The 25,821-nt window shown below is 38.2% G+C and overlaps 1 protein-coding gene across 5 annotated transcripts in view; it reads right to left on the bottom strand.

Moving 5' to 3' along the window:
- Positions 1-25,821, bottom strand: part of CNKSR2 (connector enhancer of kinase suppressor of Ras 2) — a 219,998-nt gene that overhangs the window by 57,531 nt on the left and 136,646 nt on the right. For all 5 annotated transcript variants that reach the window (XM_072137974.1, XM_072137976.1, XM_072137978.1 and 2 more), the window contains 2 exons: positions 3,702-3,750; positions 360-532 (listed from right to left, as the gene is read on the bottom strand). In XM_072137974.1, coding sequence (XP_071994075.1) covers positions 360-532; positions 3,702-3,750 — 222 coding nt within the window. The remainder of the gene's footprint in view (positions 1-359; positions 533-3,701; positions 3,751-25,821) is intronic.

Genomic DNA, 25,821 nt, shown 5'->3' with positions numbered 1-25,821 from the left:
CAAAAAGCCCAGTAAAACCAAATGACAAACAACCCCCTTTGGCATTATTTGAAATTTATGCTCCACCTTCCACTCCAATTTGAGACAGACCCACTATTGCCATGCACAGGGGTTCCCAAACCCTAGTCAGAAAGTTATTTATGAGCAAGGTACAACTTTACAACTTGGGCCAACCCCCTTAAGGACTCCAAATTCTCATTAAACAAATCCATAGATTGGACATACCTATAGGATATCACTTTTGTGAAACAATAAACCCATGTATCTGAGCATGTGCACTCAAGAGGAAAGGAGGAAACGATAGACAAAGCGGAATCTATCCATGAAATATAGAGATAAAAATAGGCTGACGTCCTTACCTCCTCATTTGTATACCAGTACAGGGAGGCATCCTTCAAGACGAACCAATACTTTTTCCACTTCTGTGAAAAATAGCTCTTTGCGTCTTTCTTCTTCCAAAGCCAACCTTCACAATCACCCCTTCCCAAGTCCTTACACGAAATCCGTCTTTTGCTTTTCCCAGGAACAGGACCTGGAGAAGGGTACAATGCAGATAGATGTATCATCACGTTGAAGCCTTGTACTATTAGTTGTACTAATGTTGTCCCCAGTGGAGTAACCGCAGGTTGTGAACATGACAGACATAAATAAAAAGCCATGACAAGGGGGAGAACGTATTATGCAGCCGGCTGTGCACAGAGGGGACAGGCAGGACCGATAACTACTCTCAAGCATTGTACATATGCCACAAGTAAGGGATCTCCGGCGCCACAAATACACAGCCTGCTGCAGAGAAAACAAACATGTACATAGCACAGAGATTACAGTAAATAACCCAGTTTAAGGCGAGCAATACAAGATAAGTGTTTGCTTTGTTATCACAACATTATTGTGCATTTATGAGGGGTTTTTAATGATCAAACGCAGCCTGTTTTCATTTGGCAGAATTCAGAAGCTGGTGACTACGGATACAAAGACATGTCCTCAAGCTATTTTGTCTGGAACATACTGTATAAAGTAAATAATCTATGAATAGATGCACTTGGATTCCCCAGTAGTTTACATTCATTGGTGACTGTTCATTGGAAAGGACACAGGTCATACAATTGTTATTTATGCAGACAAAAATTTGGTGGTGGTTTTCTTATCGCTTTTTTAAAACCATACAGCTAATAAGAAATAACTTTTTCATTTATGCAGTAAAATAAGACCCCCAAAGAAATTAAAAGGTTACTATCCCCTTGGCTGTTAGAAGTTACTTCACATAGAGGGCGGGGGGGATATATCATTTGAATGGCCAGATTTTAAAATAATGAATAAATAAAAAGAAAATTTATCGTGGGAACAGAAGAAGTCAAATGAGATGTGTCAATCAGATTTTTGTACTTTGAGGCTGATCCTACTTGCACCCAATTGCTGTGGCGCTGCTGCTCCATTCATTTGTGGGTCCCATTATCTGAAGACTACTTTGATGCCAAATAACAAATGTGCTTCAATTATATGGAACAATTAACAGATGCAGCATAGCTTAGATGTATTGTTTGGCTCAAGAGGGTAAACTTATTAGAGAATTGTATACTCCTCACCATGGACCTGATCATCATATCCGTAAGTGATACTGAGAATCTTATGGCAAAACCAATGGTGCTAATATATACTTGGTCAGCTAACCCAGATTTTATGGACAGGTAAAATTGTATTATTAAGTTTAAACTCAATTATTTTTAATGCCATAAAGGCTGCATTACACTTCTGTAAGCAATAAGTAAAGGGAAGAAATCTTCCAATTTTAAGAATTGCCTGTATAATTAATTATGATGAATTTTATTAAATGACATACCCCACTACGTCTCTATGTGCTTTTACTATACAAGACACTCAATTAGTGTTACAACCAAATATAAATGACTAATGCTATATTTCCTACACAGCCCTAAAACGTTTAGAAACACCTTTATCAGCTAAATCTTAATAAGATCTTGTGGTGGCAGTCATGCCTATCAGGCCGTGCGCTCTATCTATTTTCTCAAGCTGTCTCCCAGCACTGGTATCATTGTCATTTCACTTATCTCTTTCCATAGCAAATCCACAAGGACTCATTCCCATACAGAGGATCAGATACAAGCAATGCTGTGGATCTACAAGCCCTGCTCAGAAGTATACACCTAGGTGATAAACCCCCTCCTACGCTTCGCTGTGGTCTGCAGCACAGCATAGTTATTAGCCGTGTGCGATCTTGTCCTGCATCACCACTTGCGAACTCTCCTGAAGAATATAGAATTTCAACAAAGAAATTTGTTTTTATATTTATAGCTTTGTACAAGTAAATTGTAATATTTTTCTGTTATATACTATACATTGTACCTATTTTATCCATCTACTTTGACTGTATTGATATTCAATGTGTTTAGTTTTTCAGTGTTTGCCAATAGCATATACATACAATGATATAGACACACAGCTGTATACATCTACTGCATACATTAACTGCAATATTGTCTGAATACAATGTGAGCAGAGCTTTAGGCCTCATGCGCAACAATTTTACTTTGCTCACACCAAAAAAGTCAGGGCAAGTCCTGTCTTTGCAGTGGGAGCAGTCACCTCAGTGCACATCAGCGGGGTGCGCTCACTTGCTGATATCGGACAGGCCGCGAGCAACCTGCATGGCACCGTTGCTAAGGACTCAGAAAATGCACACATTTATTTGCATGAGGTCTTAAAGCAATTACATCTATAATCATACTGGCAGAACGACTATTTTTAATGAGCAGACTACATGCAATATTACAAAATATATTATGTACTAAATAATGCTGCATTCAGATGGCCGTTGGGGGATGTGTATATGTCGGATATAGGTCCCCCATAGGCCACTATTGGGAGAACGCTCCATAGCACAGGGGTGGCACCATACTGTTCCGTACTTGGGGAAAAGATAGGACATGTCGCATCTTTCCCCAAAATATGCCGCTCACCCCCTCCTCCTCTCCCGGGTGCCGACATGTGGCCGCCGTGCTACGGTACATTCACACGGCCGTTTGTCTTTCCCTGTGTGTACAGCCGTTCTCTATGGAGGGCGAGGGGTCATATGGCTTTATCAATGTACCCTAAGACTGTACCCATTAGATAATAAAATTAGACTAATACCCTCTCACTGGATCTGGCAGATACGTACATTGAGTGATAAATTTAATGAATAAAACCATCCAATGCCTTGGTAGTATAGTGTATTCCCCATATAACTGGAATAAAACATTCACATATGCCATTTACAAGACTGGGGCAGATGTGTGGTCCATTTTTTTCACAGACCGATTCATCTAAATGAATAAATAGGGGGGGGAACTGTGAAAAAAAAATACACTGGAACACAGTGGTGTGAATAGGGTCCTATCCAGTGTATAGTTGTCTTGGCACAAGCTCGATCAGGTGGTAGAGTATTATCAGAGTAATTATAACAAATCAACACTTTCTAATAGTCAAACACTCCAATCCTGCCACAGAGCAGTTACTTGAAATGTTTACAAGCATGGATGGAAATCTAGCGTTTATATAATTGATATCACCTCCCACGTGAAATTTGATATTTCAAACACAGAATATTTAGAGTCCCTGAATCATCTTATCCAGCTGCTTCTCCAAATGTCATTAGTTTCACAAGAACTTTCTTTCCCACACTTTATAATTATTCCCATTACCTTTATTTCTTTTCTTGGATTTGTGCTGTAGAGACGACTGCTGGAAAGTCTGAAAAATAAAAAAAAAGCGCTTGCATTAGAATAAGCCACACTGTCCTCCTGCAGATCACTGTGCGCTCATACTTCATCTCGCGGCAGGCTAGTTAGTCAGCTCATAAATGTACTCCTGCGTACAACCCATTTGTGGTCTTTTATTTTATTACCAAAGTTAGATTCAAGTGGGTGTTTATGACGTTCCTGTTACAGTTGCCAATAAGACAAATCTTAAAAAAAATCAAGAATTGATTATCTAGAACAGAGACATTCTTTTATATTTTGTAGCGCAGCATAAAGTACACCTGTCACCAGTAGCTAGAGGAGCTTCGGCTCCAAAAATATGAAAAATAGTATTGCTTTTGCATACTGAAACACATGAATCAAAATGAATATAATAATTTGTAGATGCTTTAGTAGATTGTGTATGAAATGTATTGCAGACTCATTGACAGCAGGTCAATATATTTATGTTTTAATAGTATCATAGTAGATAAGGACGTAAGGACGAGGGTTTATCAAGTGCAACCTTTAACTCCTACAGTGTTGATCCAGAGGAAGGCAAAAAAAACCCTACAAATTAGGGGAAAAATTATTCCCAACTTTTCATAAGTTGCCCATGTTCCTTTACTGCTTAAATAATAATCCCTGAAGGTTCATCAAGTGATTCAGCAGCCTTGCTAATTACTTTAGTGGTGTCTGCATGAAGTAGCTCTGCTCAATAGCAGAGGCTGAAGCAGGAGAGTTATGACTCATCCTGCTCCTTCCTCTATCCTTGTGTCTGTGAGATTGAGTTAAAGAGGCACAGTGGGTGATGTCATTAGAAATGAGAAACAGGAAGTTGTGTAGGTATGCAGAGGGCAGTATGGTGAGAACAGGGAAAGGCTGAAGATCTCAAAGAAGGCAAAGACACAAATATATGTACATGGAGAGAAAGAGGTAGGCCCCTTTTCAACAGCTTACTTCATTTGTATGGGCTCATTCACATGTCCATTTTTTTCAATTGCCATTGACAAGTGGGTGGTGCACAAACACCAGTGACACACTGGACTGTTGATGGCATGAAACTGCACTCACTGTTTGTATGAGGCCTAAATTAGAGAAATACAATGTGCTCAGGAATCTGTTGCCCAAACATCTGAAATCAAGGCCAAATAATTCAATCTTTAGAACCAAAGATGAAGGTGACAGCCCTCCAGGATATCAATGTCAAAAGGATGAAGTTCTTTATTCACCCAGCATAAAAAAGTATCAATATTACAGTCATGTGCGAAAAGAACAGAACATCCAGGTATCCCTAAAGTTGTGTTTTTAGAATATTTTTCATTTCATTTAATTTAATTTTCATAAAATGAACAATAACCTCAAAGCTTATTAAGACACCAGAACCCAAAATTTTACCAAATCCCCAAAAGAATTTGGCTATGCATGCTTATGCCCATATGCTGTATGCCATAGAAGGGTCCCGGTTTAACCAAATAATGGCAGCAGGGTATACCGTTGTATGCTTTTATAGTTGGCTATTTCCCCTGAATATGGTAAAAGAGGTGCAAAAATTGGCAGCATGATTTTGGCACCTCTTTTACCATATTTAGGGGAAATAGCCATGATTGGCTGTGATTTCAGGGTGAAATGACAGCCAGAGTGTACGCTTGGGATGGATGCCATATAGGATATATATATAATATATAGACGGTTGCCAAAAAATGCCCCCATGTTTATGTCTGTGGACAAGTTCAGTGAGTATTCCTGGCGTATACACAGAATATGTCCAGAAAACAATAACAGGTATGTAATTACCTTTCCTGGCTCCTAATGTGTTAAGGACCTTGCACACCCGGGGCACACAACAGGAGAATACTGGTTATCAGCAGGGTCGTCTATACGTAAGCTCAGACATCAAGCACTACATCATGTAATCAGTTCGTTTTAGAGGCTCTTAACTACTGAGGACTTGCTGTTTTTATGGGGTCAAGTGATTGGAATAAACTACTGTATACTAGTTTGTTCCAATGATTTGTCAACTTCAAGCCTCATTTTTTCAGTCTATGCTTTGGAGACGGAATACTGGGAAAACAGTAACAATATGAACTGTATGTAAAGGCTGCTCCACAATGTGTAATCATTCCCTTTCAGGAGGGATTTGCCATTTTTGTGTCACCCATTAAACTGGAAAAACCTATATTACTGCATTTCACTAATATTTCAACTTTCTGCCTGAATAATACAGTATTTAGTCTGTGACTTGAATGCACAATGTGATACTGTGTATTTCTAAGTGCCAGAATTCCTCTGCTTAATTCAGCGTTAGACGATCCCTACAAAATAAAACTTACTTTTAGATAATTTGTGTATATAAAATGCAATTTATCTAGAGAAAGAAATATGCATTTGCTAAAATAAGCAGGGAAAAATTATGCTAGTACTCTATCACCATGGAAACTAACTTGCAGCAGTCAACAAACTCCATGAAAATTAAGCTTCCTATTGTCAAAAAGAAATAAAACAAACCCAGAACAAATCTTTTCAATTTATTACTTAAAAGGAAATCTACCATCAAAATCTAATGAGCCTGAAGAGCTCCGGGGGATGTTACCAGAGCCCCTTCATGTGGCATATTCACAGGGGAAAAAAGTGTAACAGCCTTTCAAAGCTGCAGCATGGAGGGGCACTGGTAACAACCGTCAGACTCTTAAAATATGAATTTTCATACAAATACAAAAAGATGTATAGGTAGTTCCCCCAACTTTCTGTATTTTTTGGACTGTAAGGTGCACCAGATTATAAGGTGCACCATCAATAAATGCCTGCTAAAACATCTAGGTGCATATATAAGGCGCACCTGATTATAAGGATGAATGACCAGCAGGTGGCAGACCTGTGCACAGTTCAAGGCAGCTGTTGTCTGTAAGTACGGTTCATATATAAGGCGCACTGGACTATAAAGCTCACTGGACTATAAGGCTCACTGGACTATAAGGCGCACTGGACTATAAGGCGCACCTTTGATTTCTGAGAAAATCAAAGGATTTTTTGTGCGCCTTATAGTCCGAAAAATATGGTAACTATAAAATCCATCAAAAGACTTAGGTTCTCCACTAACGCTAACCCAGGAAAAAAATTCTCATAAAAGTGTTGTCCAAATCTACATGGGACATCATTCGGATAGAACTTTTGGATAAAACTCTGACTGATTAATAGTCTTTTGTGCTATGTTGATCCTATCTGAGACACGTAGCATGTACAACTCTGATCTCAATCATAAAACTCGCTATTTAAGTCAATTGGTGCATGAAACAAAAATGGACGAACCTTGGTTTCCGGCAAAATTCTATCAGTTTTCCATGTATGTGCTTCAAGGAAGCTCAGTGATGTAAAAATACAATGTCAAAATGTGACACTACTCCGAAACAACTCGACAAATTAGGACTATGGTCTCACATGCTTGGTGGCTCACCGTTACAGACTCTGGTCTTCCTTTCAACTGCCATTACTCATTGGAAGTGTTTTATCATTGGCTTTTTTGCCTATGTTTGGCGTTGCTTTGCCGCAGTTGTGCCACAGATGCTGTTATGCTACTTTCCATTGAACCAAAAAAACATATGACAGTGCAAAGTCACTTTCACATAGACCCTGCTTGCATCAAATTCATTATTTGATTAGACTATTTCTGTTCTGTTCAAATTTTGGCCAAAATATGAGCTGTATTGCTTTATGTTATGAAACTTTTGAGGTCATTTTGCGAATTTTCATGCAACTGTTGCAAGCAACCCCCGTAGCATAAGGCTCTTCCAGCAGATTTATCAAGGCCCAAAGACACTTTAATGAATCTGACAGCCAGAGACAGACATAGAACTGTCGTAATGAGCCCCCTAACGATAAATGACCCCCATGGTAAGTTCAATTTATGGAAAGTTACCTAATAGGGAAAATAAAATGCTGATTGCTGTGCTATTTTTTCCCACTATTTAATAGCAGAAGGAGGAATGGAACCTGCCAAATGTAGATGTGAACTTAGATGAAGAGAAGAGTAAGTATAACTTCTGCTGCTAGTTTATATAAGCCCCACCCATTTATAAAAAGAACTATGCAAGACAAAACCTTTATAAAAAGCTATATAATATCGCTGTAACCTTAAAATCCAAAATAATAAAGTAATGTTATGCAAGTCACATGGAGAACTGAGAAAAATTTAAAGCGTAAAAATGGAAAATAATGGAATTGCCATATTTTAATATTTCCTCTAAGGGTTAACAAAAGTTGATAAAAAACGACATGATTTTGCCATGAAATTTCCAAACTATTCCCTTAAAAAAAGTGCCCGTGTTTTGTTACATTATTTATTCACCAAAGTCAGATGTGACAATGGAAACATGCAAAACAGTGGCTTGATTACTTAGGGTTAACTCTGCATCATTTCCTCTATGTAGCATGATGAAGGTCCAGATATTAAAAATGTATATTAAAACCCTAAATGTGGGCAGCATATAGTATACGCTCCTGAATAAAGCGATGTACAAAGCATGTACCAAGCCTGCGTAGTAAAGCAACGCACCATCTATTGGTGAAATAAATTAGTGCAACAATTTTCATCTAATGTTAAGCAATGCCCAAGCGACACATTAGCAGAAATCTTTTAAACTCTTGGTCAGATTTTCTCATTTGTCCCATTATATAACACAAACCCAGCAACACAAATGTGTGATTTTGTGCCATTTTTAAATAAAAATATGTGTCCAGCATTCAACAGAGACACAAGACATAAAAGTAGCATCTTAGAGCCTATGTAAGACCTACTAAAGGGCTGAAAGATCGCAACCACTATAAGATCGAGCAGTGTAGTGGGCAGTGGGATGGCGCTGGCGGGCATGGCCAGTTGGTATTACATCTGCCAATTGCTGGAGAATTCTTGGTCTACACAAAGGGCATGAATTTTCAAACTATGGGCTGTGATCATTTATGTCACAGTAAATTTGTATGATATAAGGAGCACTTCCCCCTCCTTCTGTGTGCGATTACAGCAGGCAGAGTGAGGGGGGAGAGATGAGGGAGCAGGGGCAGGGGAAACAGTGTAACAGCCTGTGAAGCTATAGACACACACATAGACACAGGCTATGGTAACAGGGGAATTAGCATTATTTTAAAAGTTGATTTTAGAAGGAAGTAGGCAATGGATAACAAATATGAGAAGATTCTCACAGTCACAGGACCTGGATGTAGGAGTAAGTGTCCCTGCTTGATTTTGGTGGTAGATTTCCTTTAAGATCACAGATGTTTATTTAAAATAACATTTTATTTTCCAGATTCTTTTGCATTCATTAAACAAAAATAGATAGACAGACAGAGATAGATAGATAGATAGATAGATAGATAGATAGTACATCATTATTCATGCTGATTGGCACAAACAAATAGGACTGTGAATTATGCTACTCCTGTCATCAAATTAGAACAAGAACCTGAAAGACTGTGCACAGCATAAAGAAGAAGAGACAGGTGCGTGCAGCTTGGGGCTGCTCCTAAACAAATGCTAATTTTGTCAGGGGATCAACTGCTCTTTTTGCCACACTGATAAATGAAATGTAATATTAGATGTGACCTAACCAATGGACCTTAAATATCAAAAGTAGTAGTAGGTCACTATGTAAGTCAAGTAAGGGAGGTTGTGGAGCTAGCAGTAACCACATCTTATTGTGTACAGCTGCTATCTGTGCAACTGTGAACAATACTGTATGCTGGGGGAACACCAGGGGCGCAAGCCTCGGGGCCCCCACCAAATGTAGGTAATTTGGGTGGTCGTATGACCGCCTGAATTGCCCACAGTGTGTTTGGGATCAGACTCCCTGGGCCGTATCTGGCATATGTGCCCCAACTTCAGTCTATGGCAGAGCGAGGGAACAATAGACGATCTGCCATAGACAATTGGATGCATACAAAGATGCCGCACGGGCGGTGCAGTGTGTGACGTCACAGCGCTGCCACATCACGGTGCTGCCTTCTTGGTGCACCTTCGATATCCACTATCCTGACACCACGAGGGAAGGTCAGGAGGTCGGAGTGCATCGGGGGAACAATGGAAGGGGAGTACAATTTTATTATTTTACATAGGGCTGTTATTAGAGGGGGGTGTAAATAGTTATTTCTGGGGGCAGTATATAATGATTACTGGGAAGCTGTATATAGTGATTACTGGGGAGCTGTATACAGTTATTTTTGAGGTTCTTTATATAGTTATTGCTGGGGGCTGTATATAGTTATTGCTGGGGGACCTGTATATAGTGATTGCTGGGGGCTATATATAGTGATTACTGGGGGGCTGTATATAGTGATTGCTGGGGGAGCTATATATAGTGATTGCTGGAGGAGCTGTATATAATGGTTGCTGGAGGAGCTGTATATAGTTATTGCTGGGGGGGCTATATGTAGTGATTACTGGGGGGCTGTATATAGTGAATACTGGGCACTTTATATAGTGATTACTCAGGAGCAGTTTACAGCGATTGCGGTTTCCTGTCTGGACTACATTCAATGGGGCCCACACTAGTTTTTTTCACCCAGAGGCTCAAACCAATCTTAATCCAGCCCTACTGGTAGTGATGCATTGAAGGGTCAAGTAATGCTGCTTCAAGGAACGGATGGACCTTGGTTGGAGAGTGTGAGAAGTTGTTAGGAAGCTGAACTTTTGCACCAAGGCTTTTGGGTCTTAAGTAACACACCTTGCTCCAAGAAGCAAGAAGAAGGCGTGTGTGTGTAATATATTTAGGGTGTTTTACGTAAATAGAGGCCAAAGGTTAAGTGTTTTAATTATATTTAATAAAAAATATATGTATATTAATAAGCAACTATGAAAATGTAAAACCTGATAAAAATAATGAAATTATTGTAGAATAATTGCAATATCCTGTGACTTAAATATCTTTTGTGTGGATGATAATAGTTTTACTTGACCAATGTTACAATCATTCTCTCACCGTAATAGAAATCTATTCAGATGACAGTCAATTAATGTAGCGCAAAATTCCCACACAGCCTTTAACAAGGCTAAGTAGTTCAGTAATGCAATAGTACAAACTCATCATTGCAGCAGTGTATAACAGCGTCTTTTTTTCTTACCCAAAAGCGATGGAGACTTAATTGGATTTCCACTGTTCCTTTAGGTTAATAGAGAGGAGTTGAGAAATGAGCCTCCCCATGAACTGGCAGATGGCGGATCAACAGTTCATAAGTAATGAGAGTAAGTGACTTCCAGATGTCACCACGTGTGACAAAGCTACTGTACAGGCAATGTGGCCCAACAGACTGTTCTGAGAACCTGACATCAAAGTCTCACCTTCAAATCTCCAGGTGTAGAAGTACAAGAGTTTACAGCTGTTAACATGTCCACAATATGGCTTTATAAAGGATGTAGTGCACCGACAGTTCACAGAAAATGTGGACATAGATTTATACACGACAGAAGGAAAAGAATCAAATTTTATTCTGTCCAATTACATTTATTCTAAAATGAGGATTTTTCTTTTTACAATGGATTTAATATTTATGCATGTGGATCTTGGCAGTCAAAAAACTATTATATTAAAATGCATTAGGCTCTTTTTACGCGGCTGTGTGCTCACGTGGGGAGTAATGTGGGGTTACACCCCTCAATAGGAAGCCGTGTCACTGCACCACATATCGGTCTAAAGGTAGGACTATCTTTTGCACCTTAAATGCAAATGCTGTCAATGGGGCACTGTGCTAGCCGTATATACATGTACGGCTAGAACACGGTCAAAAAATATGGTTGTGTGCAAGGGACCTTAGTGTATTTGGAAATCATTTTTTCCATAACAAACTCCTCACTTATGAATCAATAAAATTGCTATTGATATATAAGTATTATTACAGAATATAGGTGACAGTAGTAATCACATCATCAAGGTACAACAAAACTTGTCTTTACCTGGAAAGCTAAATAACCATTTATGGCAGTGGTGGCGAACCTATGGCTCACCAGAGAGGACTCCAGGTATCTTCCTGCAGTCCCAGACAGCCCAGGACTTGCTGTGCACATAACTATTTTAAAGTGACAGTTCTACCTGGGACTATGGGAGGAATGGGAAGGTGTGGACAGATATGGATTATCTGCTCCGGCCCTGACAATTCTTAAGGTTTATGAGACCCTAGAGGGAACTACAACGATCATCCAAATTTTTTATTTTTTGCTTTATTGGTGTCCTCATGGTGCTGATATGAATGAAAGCTGTAACAAAGCAGGGAGTATAAATCACTAACTCAATTTCTGTGTTGGCACTTTGCGATAAATAAGTGGGTCTTGGTTGTAGTTTGGACACTCAGTCTCTAAAAGGTTCACCATTACTGATCTATGGTATGCTTACATATATCAAAGTTAAAGGGGTTGTCCACTTTCAGCAAAAAAATTTATATGGTTTGTGTAAGGAAAAGTAATACAATTTTCCAATATACTTTCTGTATCAATTCCTCACCATTTGAGATCTTTACTTCTATAGAAAACTTCTATGTTTATTTCCAGTGGACAGAAATCTGTGCATGATCACACAGGTGCACGGCTCGTTATACCACACAGCTCAGGTTACTCAATGTGATACTAATGAGCTGTGCACCTGTGTGACCATGCACAGATTTCTATCCACTGGAAGTAAACCTAGAAGCTTCCAATAGCAGGACAGCAAGCAGAGATCTCAGTGAGGAATTGATAAAGAAATTTTCCAAAGTGTATTAGAAAATTGTATAACTTTTTCCTTACACAAACCATATCAACTATTTGCTGAAAGTGAACAACCCCTTTAACAAAAACTTTAATCGAACACTAAACATATTACCAAAAAAGAAAGTATGACAAATAAGCGTAGGCCAGCTCGCCATCCGTCAAAGTCAATGACACAAAATATTTGAGAAGGCCAAGAAAGATGATGCGTGGCTATCGCAAAATATCAATTTTATTTCAATACAACATTAAAAAGATGAATAAAACAGTGTAAAGACAAACATATTTAACAATTGGTGAAATGTATAGACCACACAGAGGAATAAAAAACATGTAGGTCACCAGGTAACGCCCTTATGGGCTTCCGGCAGGTTATATGGTCAAATAAGGTGCAAACAATGTAAACAACAAATATGCAGCTAAATGCTGCTGTACAAAAATGCAAAGTGAGCAAACCAGAGACCAATACCATACCAATAAGTAGGACCCCGACACGTGTTTCGCCGTTGCGCTTCTTCAAGGGAGTTCTTCCCTTGAAGAAGCGCGACGGCGAAACACGTGTCGGGGTCTTACGTGTGGGGTCCTACTTATTGGTATGGTATTGGTCTCTGGTTTGCTCACTTTGCATTTTTGTACAGCAGCATTTAGCTGCATATTTGTTGTTTACATTGTTTGCACCTTATTTGACCATATAACCTGCCGGAAGCCCATAAGGGCGTTACCTGGTGACCTACATGTTTTTTATTCCTCTGTGTGGTCTATACATTTCACCAATTGTTAAATATGTTTGTCTTTACACTGTTTTATTCATCTTTTTAATGTTGTATTGAAATAAAATTGATATTTTGCGATAGCCACGCATCATCTTTCTTGGCCTTCTCAAATATTTTGTGTCGAACACTAAACATGTAGAAGACTAAAAGAGGGGAGGCATAGGGAGAGAGGGGGAAGGAAAAGCAGGGAATTTCTAAGCATTAATGGTCCATTAGTAAAATAGAAAGAACTAAAAGAGAAAATTACCTAAAGTAAAGGAATTCTAGGGATATCACATCAAGGAAGAGTATCAGAGGTGGCCCAGTTTGTGAAGGAGCTGCAGTCCCTTAGGGCGCCAGATAATGTGCAGTCATCCTCTGCTTTCAATTCTTCCATCCTAAACATGTGGCAAGAGCTATGACCTAGCCACACATGACTACTGAGGAACCTCGGTATAATCTGATATGTGTCAGATGTTAAATTACGGTAATATAGAAAGCTGACCATGTTCTGGAGAGAACAGTATAAACTCCTCCTTAAAAAAAATACACAGTCCCCAGTCTGTTCAAGTAAATACTTGCATTTCCGATGAAAAAGCAATCATGGATCATCTTTACGGAAAAATTTATGCAGTTCCTCTGTTATGCCTTCTAGATGTATAGATATAAATTGACAACTGGGTGTTACTAGTTGGTAGTGGGTACCTACTGAGTGATCTGTCATGTGCAGGAATGTATTTTTGGCATGTATACTAGCCACTGTCTTTGCAGATAGCTCACGTCCCCTTGAATTTCTAGGAGCTCATATACAAAGCTCTGGTTTCCTCAGCACCATCTTTGAGTCTAGTGCCCTTAAGAGAACTCAGAGCAGGCCTAATTGTTATTTGCGACTCTGGTCTCACGTTGATACAGAATATGACACCGTGAAGGGGTCTGCATTGCTTCTATTTTCATGAAACGAACCACCAAAACATAGTGATCTACGTGCAGAGTACAAGGATAGGTGATAAGTAGCTAATACAGTAATAAGTGTGCAATATTTGACTGTTTGCAGCTGTGTATTAGTTATGTCTAACCCCAGAGTACTGTCATCTTTACCTTGTACTCTTTAACAAACATGAAATTAATAGATAAAGAACAAAAGAGCATATCCTGTTCAAACTAAATACCATGCAGCTCCTTGTGCCATGATACATTCACATCATACAGAGAGACAACTTCTTCTCCTAATGAGGAAAAGGTCAATATCACTAAATGCCAACACAGCAGACAAGTCTTGCGTTATACAGGGAAGATATTCCATCTTAAGGCTGAGAATCAGTACAGAAGCTGAATATAGAAACAGAGTAATTACTAACCTAAGAAAAAGACTTAGCAGAGTTCCAAGGTTAGGATTCAAGAGTCAACATGAGTTGGAGGATCTTGGGTTCTCCTCATCTACTTCTTTCATAACAAGTCAACTAGTATCATGATCTGCAAGCTATCACAAGAAAAATAGCTTTTCTCTAAAGCCTTTCAAGATATATATATTTTTTTTAAAAAGGAGTATATCTTGTTACAAATAACTGAGTGGATCATGAAGACTTCTTCGGGGGAATAATACTCTACAGTGTAGGCCAGGAAACCTCAAAAAGTAGAATAAAACAGGTAATAGACGCCAATATAACTAAATGCCAAAACTAGAGATGAGCAAATCGAAGATGGCTCATAGAGATGGCTCGTAGATTCGGTATCAATGTGCCATTTTACCAGCACTGAAGAGAATTTCAATCTTCTTCGGACAAAACTTTTCAATTGAATGACAGCAGTAGCTAGTTGATGGAGTTTTTTGTCACAGAAGCAGGTGATGACCTCAATAGGAGCCCAACTGAAGTTCAGGGCACCAGCCACTACACATAGAACTTCTGGTTCTGTTCTCTGTGTGTATAATCAGTCGACCATTGACAAGTATAGAACCTTCACCGATATAAAATTTACAATTGATTCTACGGAACGGTTGTCAATATCTAATGGTGGAAAGCCCCTTAAAGGAAATGCAATCTAGTCCTATAAATCTCCCCAATTCATCAAAGTCTTCCATGCAATTTAAGCATCTAAAAAAACATATTATTGTACAGTGAAGAAAAAGCAGAAAAACAGAGGACAGCGCCTCGGGTGATACCTTCCAGCAAAAATGAGAAGTAAACCTGCCCCTATATGGGGTGCTCACCTGTCAATGTCTTGTCTTAAGGCGAAAAACCCCAAGTAAGGGGTCCTGAAAGCGGGAGGTAATCCTATTGTCTGGATCAAGTTGGATCCTGGTATGATGCAGCAGCCACTAGCCAAAGCCGGTTTCCCAGTGGGTCCCCAAAAATATGGTACTTGGGATCAAATATACAGAAAAGTATTTGAAAATGATATTGGCAAAAATTGTGGCGCTATTTACCAAGGATATTTTTTCCAATATCTTTTTCAAATACTTTTCTGTATATATTATTGTGACATTTTAATGATATTTTTAACCTTTCTTTTCCACCAAACATACTGATGTTGACACAAAAGAGTGAATAACACCAGTAATTGTAAATGAATAATTACTATCGTGGAGCAGCATGTAACACACCATTAGCACATGGTTTTGGGCCAGTAGTTAATTAATACAGGAACCCTGCCCTGACAAATAGCGGAAAAAAAACTTTAGGATATTTGTTCTAGCCAAAAATAGTACGAATTGGGATTGAATGTAAAAAACATAACCCAGCGCTTTTACCGGACTGGAAAGATAGAAATTTACATTTTGCTTAGAGATATTAAAGTTTCCTCCTCAAAGTATCATATAAAGAAGATGCACCAAACTTCAGCCTGATCACCGATTCACAGAGTATTTATTAAAATTTCTGCCAATTATCATAGAGAATCCATCACAGGTTTTTCCTAAAAAATACTGTAACAGGGAGCTCTAGTTTGTCTGGTCAATAAAAGACCCAATTAGATTGCAAGCCCCCAAGGGCAAGAGCCTCCTCCCTCTTGTGCCAGTTAAATGAAGTTTTGTATCTTTTGTACTTTCATTTGTTTTAACTGAATCGGATGTACGGCAGCATAAATTTAATGCAGATGTATAAATAAATAATAATTTTTCGACAGACCCCATGTGCTCTGACCCTTTGTCATTTGCTAAGGTGGAACAGAAAACCAGAAGAGACAATGTTGATGTGAACCTAGAATCCTATAAAAAGTCATTTAAGAAGAGTCTACCAGTTCCTACACATCTAAACACTGCATTGTGTAGACAACTTTTTAATTTTTCTATGTTTAGCTTTTTTTCCCATTTTATCTGTTAGGATCGTTTTTAGAGCAAATTACATTTGTATCTCATCTCTAATTGATATTGTGGAGGCACTAGGAGTGGGACCATGGCTGTTGGTGCAGCCAATTTCCTATTTCCCCTTGAAATGTCAAATCATTTTGTAAGTCAGTGGTGGGTGGTATCCAGCATCAAAGAAAGATGATGGTAGGTGCACTTGCAGACACTGCTACACTGTCAATACATAACAAAACTCTTTTGCATGAAGATAGAAATGTAATCTCTAGAATAGATAAAGAAAAATGGGTATTTCCATTTCGGCAAATTAATGATATTGTTTGTATGATGAAAAATGTAACAATTTTCTAATATACTTTCCGTATTTCTGGATCTCTGCTTGCTATCACTCTATAGAAAGCTACTATGTTTACTTCCAGTGAACAGAAATCTGCCCATTGTCACACAGGTGAAGGGCTCATTAGTATCACAAAGAGTTATCAGAGCTGTGTGATATAATGAGCCGTGCACCTGTGTGACCATGGTCAGATTTCTATCCACTGAAAGTAAGCATAGAAGCTTTCTATAGAATGATAGCAAGCAGATATCTAGAAAACCGTGAGGAATTGATACAGAAAGTATATTTGAACTTTTCATAATTCAAGCGATAACATTATTTGTTGAAATGTGAATACCTCTTTAAGTGCCTTACACATTTTTACATTTACTCATGGGATTTTTTTGCTATATAATTTAAATAATCAACGATCACCTTTAAGGTGTCTGTAATGAAACTTTATTGGTAATTCTTTTATCATGACAAAATTTTGAAAATCTATTGGCACTGGAACTAAAAATGTCAAAATCCAAAATTTTTTGAAATTTATCAGTTTCGACTTACTTACAAATTCAACCTAAAGAGCCCATCTTATACATATACAGATTTGCAGCCCCTGAACATTAACCACGTTGTTCTCATCCCTTGAAATCTATAAGAATGTTGCCTACCTTTTATCTTCCAGTGATCACATTATATTTACATGAAACCACAAGAAGATTTATATGAGATTGCCTTTAAGGAAACATTCATTGCCTATAGCACAACCAGCAGCTCTATAAAACAAAGTTAAGCTCTAGGAGATGAGTTTTCTGTATATTCTATTAAAAAGATAGTGTCTTGCTGTTTTATTCCAATTACTTGTATATGAGACATCGATGAGTGATAATGAAATTATATTATTCAATACTGTCCCAGTGGGTGATTCGGCACGGCAAAGAATGTAAAATGTAAAACCAGTGCTGTGTGCTAGGTCATTGGCCACTTAAGACATAGAAAGCCAAACACAATATTATTCAGCACTGTGCCGAACTACTGTCTACTATACTGCAAACTTCAAGAGACCAAGCAGCTTAATGCAGCTTTGCAAAATATTCCATTTTAATTTGCATTAATATAAAAACAGAAATTTCTCTAAAATGATAGTTCAATGGGAATGAAGACCAAGAAGGTCTAGAAAGCTTACAAAGTGCCCTACACAATTCTTTTATTTTTTGGGTGATTTGAATGATGGTAGACCTTCTTAAAATTGCAAACAGCTGAAAACTATGGACATTTTACCCAAACATTTAGATTTTTTTTTTACTATGTAATGGATACAGGTTACACAGCATCTATTAAAACATAATATAAAATAAAAAACTTTTTTTTTTATATAGCGCTATCATATTCCGCAGAGCTTTTAGAGATCACATAGAGGTTTAAACAAATTATTATTTTGACTATTTTTTTTTTTATTCTGTTACCGGTATTAAAAGAAAAATCTTGTAAACAGAAGCAGACTCTCGGTGGGTGACTAATCCAATGATGACACAGACACAGGAAAGAGAGTGCTGCAGATGGTGCCGCTATTATGTAACGTGAAAGACATGAAATAATTAGCGGGCAAATGTTCCCACTTCCACAGGTGTGATGGGCTCACAAATGGAGGGGCTTCTAGAATGCTATGCTGTATACACCAGCCATGATCTACAGCCATACATACACATGATATACATGGCACATAGAATGGGAGCAGTTCTTTCTACAAGCCTGCTGAGATCTTCCCTGTTCTGTCATTGAAAAGGGAAAAGCTGTTTTTTTTTTTCTAAAGGAAGAATAAAATGTGAGAACCCAGAGGGAGGCGTGGGAGTGAGGCATTCTTCAGACCAAAGGAAATAACAGTGTGGGAGGACTCTGCTTTTAATTCTAAATCCAGAAAAAAAACCTCATTGTGTATGTGCTTCTGTTTCTGGAACATGCAATTTAAATCTGTTTACCAATTTTAGATGCTTTTCAGCAGTTGAGATTCGGCCGAGTTGTAACCCGCTTCTGATGGCCTTTGCTTCCTATGCCTTTATTTAGGACACATAAAGGTAGAATACTTACAATCCAAATGTACATACATTCTAATAATAGAAATGTAAATTAAGGCAGAAGAAATACTAGGACATGCCTCGACCTCTGCATCCATAAGGATGGATAAAGATTCAGTAGATGATAAAAATATTAAAGATCTATCCCCAGGACAGATCTCATTGGTCAGTCAGATAGGTTGGGGTCATAAACCCAACAAACCAGAGATTAGGGCACACATTTGCTAAGCTCCGTGCGCCAGTTTTCTGTCAGACTTTGCACGTTCCTTTCAGTGCAAACAGCTTGCACATGTATTTAAGAAGTATCCGTGCCACATATGTGATGCGGCTTCAGTATTGTTCGCGTAACACAAATTTTTGCACTGAAAGGGGCGTTCTGGTGCTCAGTCAGACCGTGCGCCAAATTTATAATGCAGTGTCCGACAGAATTGTGTCGCACACACCATGTTAAAGGTGCACCAAAAAGTGGTGGTGTACTCGGTTGGAGCCAGATTTATGAAGAACGTGCACCACAAATCCTGAATCTGGCGCCCCCTGCACACTATACTGGCAAACTGCACCTAGTACAGACTGCACTGTTTTTAGTAAATGTGAGCATAGATGTTCTCAGCAGCTGATACAAAGAGAATAGAGAATGAAACAGACCGCGCTGTTTTAGAGAATGATTTGAACCTCTTCTAATCTGGCATTTAAGTGTTCCTGGCGGCTTTGTATGAAGGACTCAGCCTGTGAAACCTCTTCATACACCCACTGCGTACCATGACGTTGGGGAATGGGGTTTATAAATGGATGTTATTCTCCAGTAATTTGGTTTGACCACTACACAGAGGTGTCTGCTTTCTGATCTATTCTCTGTTCATGAGATGTTATGATCTGTGGGCGTTTGGCTGTTTCATTGTCTCACAAGTTACAACGTGAAAACCAAAATTTACATGTGCTCAATACAAAAACCATTAGAACCTTCATGTAGTAAAATGGCAGGCAAGTGCTTATCCAACATTAGTGTCGGTCAACGCCGTATATGTGGCAATGCCACTGGGGTTCCATGTAATAAGAGCACCTAGCGCTCAATAATTGTACAAACTATTTAAGTTATCCTGATCAGTGAGAACCTGACTGCTGGGACCCACACTGTTCACAAGAATATGACCCCCAGAAATCTGTAGGATGAAGTTCTTGATAAGATGAGCTGTTCCATTTAATTGTATGGGAGTGTCCGAAATTTCAGATTTCAATGTCTAAGCTTTACTCTTAAGGGGTGCCCTTTCTCTGGATTGCTGTGGGTCTCACTCTCAAGTTTGGATTTATTGGAACAGTTGTCCCTTGGATTATGGGCATGACACAAGAGGATAAAAAACTGAACAGGGAGCAAGCTTAGAGAGTGGTGATTGCCATGAAGATGCCTAATAGTCATAAATGGTAAGACATAGCATAAAAAGATCATATTAATCCAGCTGAGAGGCAGCAGTGATGTAATTCCAATAACCTGAAATGTATCTTTAGCTTGGTGAGAAGCCAGTGAAGAAACAGATGATAGATGCATGGCAAATTTTAACATTGTTTGAATAAACAGCTTAGACTTCAGTCAAGGTAAGAAAGCACTTAGATCAGTACTTTTCCCACTTTAAACAAGAAACATATGTAACTAAAAAAAGTCAAAACTACCTTGAGAGCCCCATTATACAGTAGTCACAATGTACTTAGAGAAAGTGAAGTTGTGAGGTGGGAAATAATAGACTACTAAAGGGTACAAAGTTGCACTGTAGAAACATGTTTAAAAAAAATTGGACCAAAAATAATACTGGAAGAGAGACATGTCAGCAGGGATGTAACTACAACGATAGCAGCCATAGCAGCTGCTATGGGGCACACATTGACAGGGGGCCCCACTATCCGTTGTGACACACTAAAGAAATGAAAATTTGAACCATTATATACATATTATTCTGCATATTATACAGCATAATATGTACAGTATAAAACAGTGCACATTTTACACAGTACACAGCATGAATTAGCAGATGAGAACTGTCGAGAGGGGACAGTAGAACGACAGGATTAGGAATCCCTAATTCCTGCCATGTAAATCCCCCCATGTAGTCAGTGGCTACCGGGACAGATCTGTTTAAAGTGTATAAATGTTTATATCAGTGTATAAATGTGTGCAAGAGGGTACAAAAGTAAGAGTGTATAGATGTTAGCATACTAACATGTATATTTTGTGAGGGGATAGGTGGGTCCCATTCAGAAGTCTGCTAAGAGGCCTTGCTTCTCCCTGCATGTCAGATATATGTTCCCTAACTGATCACAAGTGTATGAAGGTTCACTAAACCTTGTGAGCATTCAAAGAGGGATATGTAAAACCTCACTAATCATACGGGACCCAAAAAAGGTTAGCAATTGTAGTTTGATTATAAAAAAAAATCCCTAAAATGGTCAAAAAGAATGAGTTCCGGTTTGTTTCCTCAACAAGTCATTTCTCCTGGCAGCTGAATGAAGGAGGATTGGATTGATGTGAATAGTGGCTCCATGGTGACAGCCTGTGTTAATGGGATTTCCTGACAACTGCTAATTCACAAGGAGATTTCCAGGGAGAAGCACAATTGTATCTCAAATATTGCAGGCAGAAACCTTGAAAGTTATCCAGGGTTCAAAATCTGTTGTCCCTCAGCAGATGAGTACATGTAGTGAGGAAACCTTAGGCCAATGGGCAGCATTAAAGTACAAATCTAACCTATGCCTACCAAGCTTTCTAGCCCCGTGCTCACACTGCTGTGTCAGTGCTTTTATTGTTTCACACTTCGTTCCCTTGGTCTATTATTGTGTATGAGTTTGAATTAAACCGGATCTGGCAGCTAAATGAAGGGGCAGCACATTACAAGGTTTTCCTATTACTCCAAAGACACAAAAGGACTATTGTTAGGCCAAAAGAAGCAATCAAAGCAAAAGTTTTCTGTCACCTGTATTCATGATGTCCACAGCAACTTGCAGGACATCACTATAATATATTACTACATATTAGCCATAAAGGCTTTTGTTGTATATCACAACAGAATTCTCTATAATATTCTCTCTCACCTTACATTACACCATTTATAGAGGATCCTTCTTGAGGACAGACAGCAGGATCTTTCCGAAAGCTTTACTTCCAGCTAAAAAATCTATCAAGTTTACTAAACGATGCCTGACAATTGGACGACTTTGCAATTGTACTGAATAAGAGGGTTTTAAAAAAAAAAATAATAATAATGTTCATATTAATGATTTAACCTTAAAGATTTTTCCCCATAGTCAGTGTGTATTCAGGCTCCAGTAGCGCTCAGCTTCTAAATCCAAAGTCAAAATATAAAATCCTGAATCTTAGGCTACATTCACACAATGTATGCCTGCCACGTACATCGGGGCCGGGGAGAGGAGGAGGGGGTGAGCGCAGCTCATAGTGATATACGCGCACATGTCCTATATTTTTCCCGGCTATGGAAACGATATGGTGCCACTCCCATATGGCACCGTGCGCCCAATGCCGGCTATGGGGGACGTGTATATACCACATATACTTGGCCATATATACGCCCCCCATACATTTGCGTGAATGTAGCCTTAGTGTAAGTTATTAGTATTGTACATCCGTCTCTTAGGAAGACATAGAGGATACATAGACAACAATCCATGCTCTAGATTCTCCCTAAAGCCTGACCACATAACTTACTGCACCTTTGCAGGAAGGAAGTTTAACACACTTGATGTTTTTGGTCTCAGGAGTTATTTGGAGAATATACTGCTGAATCTTCCAGAACCAGGCATTTCCGGCTCACAATTAAAAAGAAAGCAGCCCTGGTAATGTTTTACTAGGTGATTCTGTGAATGGATATTTAAAAAGAACTTATTCTTAGCAGAAGGAGCTAAGCAAGCAGAGGTTTACTTTTGCGAGGAAAAATTCAATATAGGTTATTTATTTATTTAGATCTATTTTCTTTCTTAGCTGAGAAATAGTTCCCTAGCCATTTTCTGGACTGTACAACCTTTTGATTCCACTTTTTATTCCAATTGTAAAAAAAAATAATAAAAAGGCTAACATGTATTGATAGAGATGTTTTTTTTTCAAAGTTGTTCATAGCATTGTTTCTGTATTTTGATAGACCGGGAATTTCAGGATATCCAATTGTTTTTTTTCTATGTGTTATTGAGAAAGGAGAGATATTTAGGATAAATATATATTTGAAAATTAATTTTTTTCCCCATTTTTTTTAGGCCCACTGGGGTGCCCGATTGCTTATACTTCATACGGCAATTACGGCAATACTATTGTATTGTATTATATAGGGATTTTATTACTGATCAGGCTGAATGGTCAGAGAGTCTAGGAGCTGTTAAAGCAATAGATCTCCGCCCCCTGAAGACCTCAAGGGAGTGGAGTTGGTTGCAGCGAACAAAGCCAACATGGAGGTATGCATGCTTTTCCTGCAGCATCCAAGCGGTTAAAGCCCAGAAAAAAATGCTTTTCCATTTTTGATCTGCAGCAATAAGGTGAGTCAAGTCAATGAATCACAGTGGGTGGCTAAGCTAGGCACCCAGACTGTTGCAAAATCACTGCATTATATGCATCAGAAACCAGTGTAGAGTAAATCTTGCAGCCAAGTTGCAACCTGTACAGATACCCTTATAGAGCTAAATCATCAAGAGAAATATTCTCTAGGTAAGAAAAGAGTTAATCTTTAGTGTAATGTTCTTATCTCTGTGCTGTGTAGGGGATTCCAGAAATACTGCTCACTGCTGCAATAAGTAGGCGGAAAATAACAGGCACAGAGAAGCTGCATTACTTAACCCCTACGGGACACAGCATCTTTTGGCCTAAAGGACGCAGCCCCATTTTTCAAATCTGGCCTGTGTCACTATAAGTGGTTATAGCGTGGGAACGCTGTGAGATATCCAGGGGATTTTGAGATTGTTTTCTCGTGACACATTGTACTTCAAATTAGTTTAAAAATTTGGATGAAATCTTTTGCGTTTAGTTATGAAAAAAAACAAAATTTGGCAAAATTTTTGAAAAATTCTTTATTTTCAACGTTCTAAATTCTCTACTTTTGATTCAGAAAGTCATAGCACCCAAATAAATTCATAACTTACATTTCCCAAATGTCTGCTTTATGTTGGCATGGTTTTTTAAGATTCCACATATTTTACTAGAATGTTATGAGGCTCAGAATTTGGGTGCCATTTTTCACATTTTTTGTAAAATCGCCAAAACCTGTATTTAGATGGACCTGCTCAGTTTCTAATTGACACTGAGAGGCCTAAATAATAGCGAGACTCGTAAATTACCCCATTGTGGAAACTACACCCCTCAACGTATGAAAAACCACTTTTAAGAAGTTTGTTAACCCTTTACGTATTTTATAGGGGTTAAAACAAAATGGAGGTGGAGTCTGCAAATTGTAATATTTTTTCACAATACACTCATTTTGGGTGGAAAATTTTACATTTGTAATGGATAAAATGAAAAAAGGCTCCACAAAGTTTGATACGCAATTTCTCCCGAGTACACCGATACCCTACATGTGGTGGTAACCTGCTGTATGGGCGCACGGCCGGGCATAGAAGGGAAGGAGGCGCCATTCAAATCAGATTTGCTATGTCACATTGTACAGGCTATAATTTTTTTCTTTTTTTTATTGAGGACCTATAGGGGCTTATTTCTTTTGCCACATGAGATGCACTTTTCTGGTACGTAATTTTGGGGCATCTATAGCTAATTGGTGAGATTTTATTAACTCTTTGTTGGTGGAGGAAATGAAAATCATCAATTTTTAGGAACATTTTTATGTGTTTTTTTTTTTGGCCGTTAACCATACCATGAAAATAGTATATTATTTTTATTCTTTGGGTCGCCACGTTTATGAAAATACTTCATTTATATATATTTTTTTATTTTTTCCCATTTTTACTGAATAAAAAGTAATTTGGCAAAATTGTTGTTAATTTTAGCATCACCGTCTTTCATATGCATAACTTTTTTATTTTTCACCTCAAAAATCTGTTTAAGGGCTTATTTTTTGCAAGAATGATAGCTCTTTTTAGTGGTCTTATTTTAGATTGCGTAACTTTTTAAAATCACTTTTTTAGAGCATTTTTAAAGGGCATTAATAAAAAATCATCTTTAGCAGAGAGAGTTTTTTTAGGTTGTTTTTTACGGGGTTCACTTTGCGGATCTAATAACGATTCTGTTTTATTATGCAGATTGTTACGGACGCAGGGATACCAAATATGTGGGGGTTTTGTGTATTTTATTCAATTGTACTGAATAAAAACTAATTTGGAGAAAATCTTATTCATTTTAGCATCACCATCTTTTTATATGCATAACTTTTTTATTTTTTGGCAGATAAATCTGGTTAGGGGCTTATTTTTTGCGAGAACAGTTGTTCTTTTTAGTGGGCTTATTTTGGAGTGCATAACATTTTTTAAATCACTTTTTAGAGCATTTTTTATAGGGTATTAATTAAAAATTATCTTTTTTCGGAATGTTTTTTGCGTTTTTTTCCTCCGGCGTTTACCGTGCGGGTCCAGTAACAATTCTGTTTTATTATGCAGATTGTTACGGACGCGGCAATACCAAATATGCGGGGTTTTTTTGTGTTTTTATGTTTTTTATACTTTATTAAGTTTTTTTATGGGAAAGTGACATTTTAGGGGCTTATATTTTTATGTATTAATTTTTTATTTATTATAATGTGTAGTGTTAACTGTTTTTGCATATTTTTACTTCTACATACTTGAACTTAAACCAGTGATGCTCTGATCACTGGTTTAAGTTCAATACACTGCTCTACAATACTATTTTATTGTAGAGCAGTGTAAACTGTCTGAGCAAGCTTGCGCATGCTCAGACAGTTTACAGCCAGACCCGGAAGGGGT

The sequence above is a fragment of the Engystomops pustulosus genome, chromosome 2 (genome assembly GCF_040894005.1).
Source record: "Engystomops pustulosus chromosome 2, aEngPut4.maternal, whole genome shotgun sequence".
NCBI classification, from domain to species: Eukaryota; Metazoa; Chordata; class Amphibia; order Anura; family Leptodactylidae; genus Engystomops; species Engystomops pustulosus.
The sequence above is the reverse complement of the archived record's forward strand: the minus strand, read 5'-3'. Positions and strand labels throughout refer to the sequence as shown.